The sequence below is a fragment of the Entamoeba dispar genome, genomic scaffold (assembly GCF_000209125.1).
Source record: "Entamoeba dispar SAW760 scf_1105229459437 genomic scaffold, whole genome shotgun sequence".
Taxonomy (NCBI): domain Eukaryota; phylum Evosea; order Mastigamoebida; family Endamoebidae; genus Entamoeba; species Entamoeba dispar.
Genome location: NW_001853692.1, coordinates 1 through 4,196, shown reverse-complemented (window position 1 = coordinate 4,196; position 4,196 = coordinate 1). Strand labels below are relative to the sequence as shown.

The 4,196-nt window shown below is 22.3% G+C and overlaps 3 protein-coding genes across 3 annotated transcripts in view, besides 5 other annotated features; all 3 read left to right on the top strand.

Annotated features, from left to right (window-relative positions):
* The window catches only part of EDI_304660 (uncharacterized protein), a gene marked incomplete at both ends in the record, with an annotated part of 2,068 nt that extends 2,036 nt beyond the window's left edge, over positions 1-32 (top strand). The window contains one exon of the mRNA XM_001733259.1: positions 1-32. This exon is cut by the window's left edge and continues 106 nt beyond it. Coding sequence (XP_001733311.1) covers positions 1-32 — 32 coding nt within the window.
* Positions 33-342: 310 nt separating this feature from the next.
* Positions 343-3,441, top strand: EDI_304650 (uncharacterized protein; the record flags this gene model as incomplete). The annotated part of the gene is made up of 1 exon (XM_001735809.1): positions 343-3,441. One exon carries the CDS (start codon positions 343-345, stop codon positions 3,439-3,441), a length of 3,099 nt encoding a protein of 1,032 aa, XP_001735861.1.
* Positions 863-917: a sequence feature (AT_rich).
* Positions 1,103-1,194: a sequence feature (AT_rich).
* Positions 2,527-2,559: a sequence feature (AT_rich).
* Positions 2,937-2,957: a sequence feature (AT_rich).
* Positions 3,437-3,576: a sequence feature (AT_rich).
* A 7-nt stretch (positions 3,577-3,583) lies between these two features.
* On the top strand, positions 3,584-4,196 carry EDI_304640 (uncharacterized protein; the record flags this gene model as incomplete). Its single annotated transcript, XM_001735808.1, has 1 exon — positions 3,584-4,196. A coding segment is annotated over one exon (613 nt), but the record flags the coding sequence as incomplete, so codon positions are not given.

The window sequence follows — 4,196 nt, the reverse complement described above, 5'->3', positions numbered from 1 at the left end:
TTAATGAAACTACCAACTATTATTTCTATTAAAAATGAAGTAAAAATATTAAAAGAAGGAAAAGATATTAAAAAAAAAGGAAGTGAATTAATTTATTTTTTACAAACAATTGAACAAGAAGAAGAAATAAATAACTATTGTATTGAATGGATTGTTAAACGTCTTGAACAAATTAATTCTATTGAAGGAATAGAATTAATAGGAAAAATCTATGGAAGGTATTGTCAAAGTAACAAAGAACCTAATAATAATCATTTTGAAATTGTAGAAAAGTGTGTTATTTGTATTGAACAAAATCCAGGAAGTCAGGAATCATTAAATATTTTAGAAAGCGTATTAAAAATGGTTAATTCAGTTGAAGGAGGTGAATACTTTTTAGATGGAGAAAGACTATATTCAGTATTAAAAAATATAATTCAATCAAATCAAGATAATATTGAAATGCAATGTATTATTCCTAAAATTAGTAAGTTAGTTATTGAAAGTCTTATTAAAAACAATACATTTGATTCTTTTCTAAATAAAGTAATATACAATTTAATTACTATAAACCAACTAAAAGAATCAACAATCATTTCTCAATGGTATTTAATTCTTTGTGAACTTAGTGAGACATTACAAAAACATAAAATACATAAAAATATTGTTATTCAACTAATTCAAAATTGCAAAGAAATTATTATTTCTTGTAATGAAGATTTCACACAAAAAGAAATTAGATTACCATTTTGTATTAAAATACTAGAAATTTTTGTAGAATATTTAACAGATATAGAAATTGTAAGAATTTCAAATACCTTAATTCAAAAATACATTGAAGATATTTCTATTGTTAGTTATCCAAGTAGACATGCCGTTATTCATTTTATTAATTTTATTAAAATTCATAAACAAAAAATATTTGATAAAATAATTAAGGTTATTTATAACAAACATCCTAAAAAAATTATTCCTTTAAAAGAATCAATTTCACAAGACGAACATAGACGTGGTCATGTTGGATTTTATAATCATGGAGCTACTTGTTATATTAATTCTGCTTTACAACAATTATATAATATGAAAATATTTAGAGATAAAGTTCTTGAAATTAATTGTGATGAATTAAAAACAAATTCAAATAAATCAAAAAATAATTCTATTTCTAATAACCAAAATATAAATACTTTAACAAATAAAAATAAACAAAATTTAGATGAATTTACTAACTATTTTTCTAATAAAATGGATGAAGACTCTGATAATTATTCAAAAGACCTTGCAATAGAAGTTATTCATCAATTACAAATTTTATTTACAGAAATGTCAATCGGATCAAAAAAAAGTTATTCTACTATTCCTTTAATTGAATCAATTCAAAGCTATAAAAAGAGAAATGACTTAATAACAATACAACATGATACAAATGATTTTATAAATTTATTATTTGACTGTATTGAAGAAGCACTTAAAGGAAATCAAATCTTTGATTGTTTTACATGTAAATTTGATGACATTATTTCATCTCTTGATAAAAATGTTCCATATAAAAAAATACATGAAAGTGAATCACGAGAACTATTTCTTCCATTACAAATGAGTGTTGAATTATCATTAGAATCATTTTTTAGAGAAGAAGTATTTAATGGAGAAAATATGATTAAAACTGATGATGGAAAATATATTGTTGCAAGAAAACAAAATAAACTTAAAAATGCACCACAATATTTATTGTTACAATTAAACAGATTTAGTATTGCAAGTGATCATTTTTCTACAATTAAAAATAATGAAGAGTGTTCATTTAATGAAATTATTAATTTAAGTCAATATGGATGTAATCAAGATTATCAATTAATTGGTGTTATTGTTCATATTGGAAGTGCAAATGCTGGACATTATTTTAGTTTTATTAAAAATGAAGAAGGGTGGTTAGAGTGTAATGATAGTAATGTTCATTTAGTATCATTTAATAGAGTAAAAGAAGCAGGGCTTGGAGGAGGGAATAAGTCATCAGGATATATTTTTGTTTATTCACGTATTAATAAAAAAGAAAATGAAAACAAAATTGGAATTAAATTAAATCCAAGTTTGGAAGAAGAAAGAATTGAAATGTTAAACGATATAGTTTGCAATGATGTAGAACTATTAAAAGTTTCAATTGGAAGTGAAATGAATTTATTTGTATGTACATTTATACAAAATATAATAAATTCATCGAGAGAAGATTTAATTGATTTAGTTGATCCATTATTAATTGAATTAAAAGAAAATGGAATGAAAACACATTCAAATGATGTTATGGAACAAACTGATATTAAAAAATATATCATAAATAATCAAAGTGAAAGAAGTAGAATCAGAGCAGTTTATTTATGTAAATGGTTTATTAAAAATGGTTCAAATCAAAATGTTATTTCATTTGTTAAACAAATGACTAACTTAATGAGTGAAAGTACAAAGAATATTTATTGTTTAAAACAATTCTTTATGATATTATATTATTGTTTTAAATCGTCTAAAGAAGTAGAAGAATTTATGTTGAAGAATAATATTATTAAAGAATTAATTAAATATATTGAAGGACTAACTGGAAACAATATTTTTAATGAAAATTATTTACCTGATCTTAGTTCATTTATGAAATTATTAAGTAAAACCATTTACAAAGCTTCATTAAGTAATGACATTGAAACACAATTACCTAAAACAATAAAAGAAAATCTCTTAGAAGAACCAATATTTACTAGAATGAATCAACAACCAATTAAATATATTAGTAAAATACTTCAATGTATATGTCAAAATAATTACACTATATCACTTAAACTTGCTAATAAAATTAAAGGACAAATTAATGAAATGAAATATAATGATTGTCAAAGAATTAATTATGACTTTTTAAATTTATTAAAAACTACAGTATTAATGAATGACCTTTACAATTTATTCAGAAGTTATTTTATATTAAATAATATCCCAACTATTGCTAGTTCTCCTTTCGTTCCAAATAAAACTGATGAAATGAAAAATGGAATATTAACAAAAATAATTGAAGTTAATACAATTAATACTTCTATTATTTCAATTGTGGTTGATTTATCTAGAAATGAAAATGCTGATAATGTTAGAGAAGTTCTCTTTGAAATGAATCATGTGTTAGAAGATATGGCAATTCATCTCTTAAAAATAATAAAAGAAAAATATTCCTCTCAAATTCAACAAACTCAAATTCAACTTAGTTCTTCTGAAAATATTTTCTTACAATTATCAAAGGCTTTAGCTATTCAAAAATTCCACTCTTTCCTTTATACTTCAAAAGAACCTATTTGTAAAGATCTTATTCGTTTAATAGAATTATCCGAATTACGTTCTAGTTATCTGAAAAATTCTTCTAATGATGATCAGGTTCTTTATGAATTGCTTCAATTAAAGAAATCTTCAAGCCCTTCATCTGATTAAATTAAATACATTTTTAAGTTTCTTTTTATTTTTTAGTTTTCTTTTTAAAAAAACATCAAAATTTATTTATAATTTATATATTAATAAATTAATTCTAATTAATCTAAAATCTTTAAAAATTCATTTTTAATTTAACTTTTCTATGAAAATCATTTCTTTTATTCTTCTCTTCTTCTTTTTGTGTTTTGCTAAAACATTAGAACAAAAAAAGAAATTACAAATTACAAAACCTGAATTAGAACGATTTAAAAAATTAATTTCAAAACGAATAGATAAACAACTCTCAAAAAATCCTATTGAAGTAATTCATACACATCATTTAGAACATCTTAAACTTCATTTAACATTTTACAAAAAAGAATTAGAGAAATTAGTACATTCAAAAGACCAAATTGATAAGAAAAGAATTCCAAAACTAGCAGGAAAAATTAGAAAGATTACAATTGAATTAGCTAATGAACAAAAACGAATTAATTTAAATGCAAAGAAAATGGCAAAAGAAATGAGCAAAAGTATTAGTAAATATAGAAAAATGTATATTGATGAAGCCCTTCAAAGAGCACAAGGAAATAAAGCAGCAACAAACATTAGAAAAACAAAAGAAACTTTTCGTGAAGAAATTGATAAAATTAATCTTGATCTTATCAAACAAAAAGCATCACACCATCCTCCAATCAATCAACATGTCACTAAGAAAAAATTAGAACAACTAAAGGTAAAAACAAAAATCTTAATGAATCGAACTTTCAAAAGAT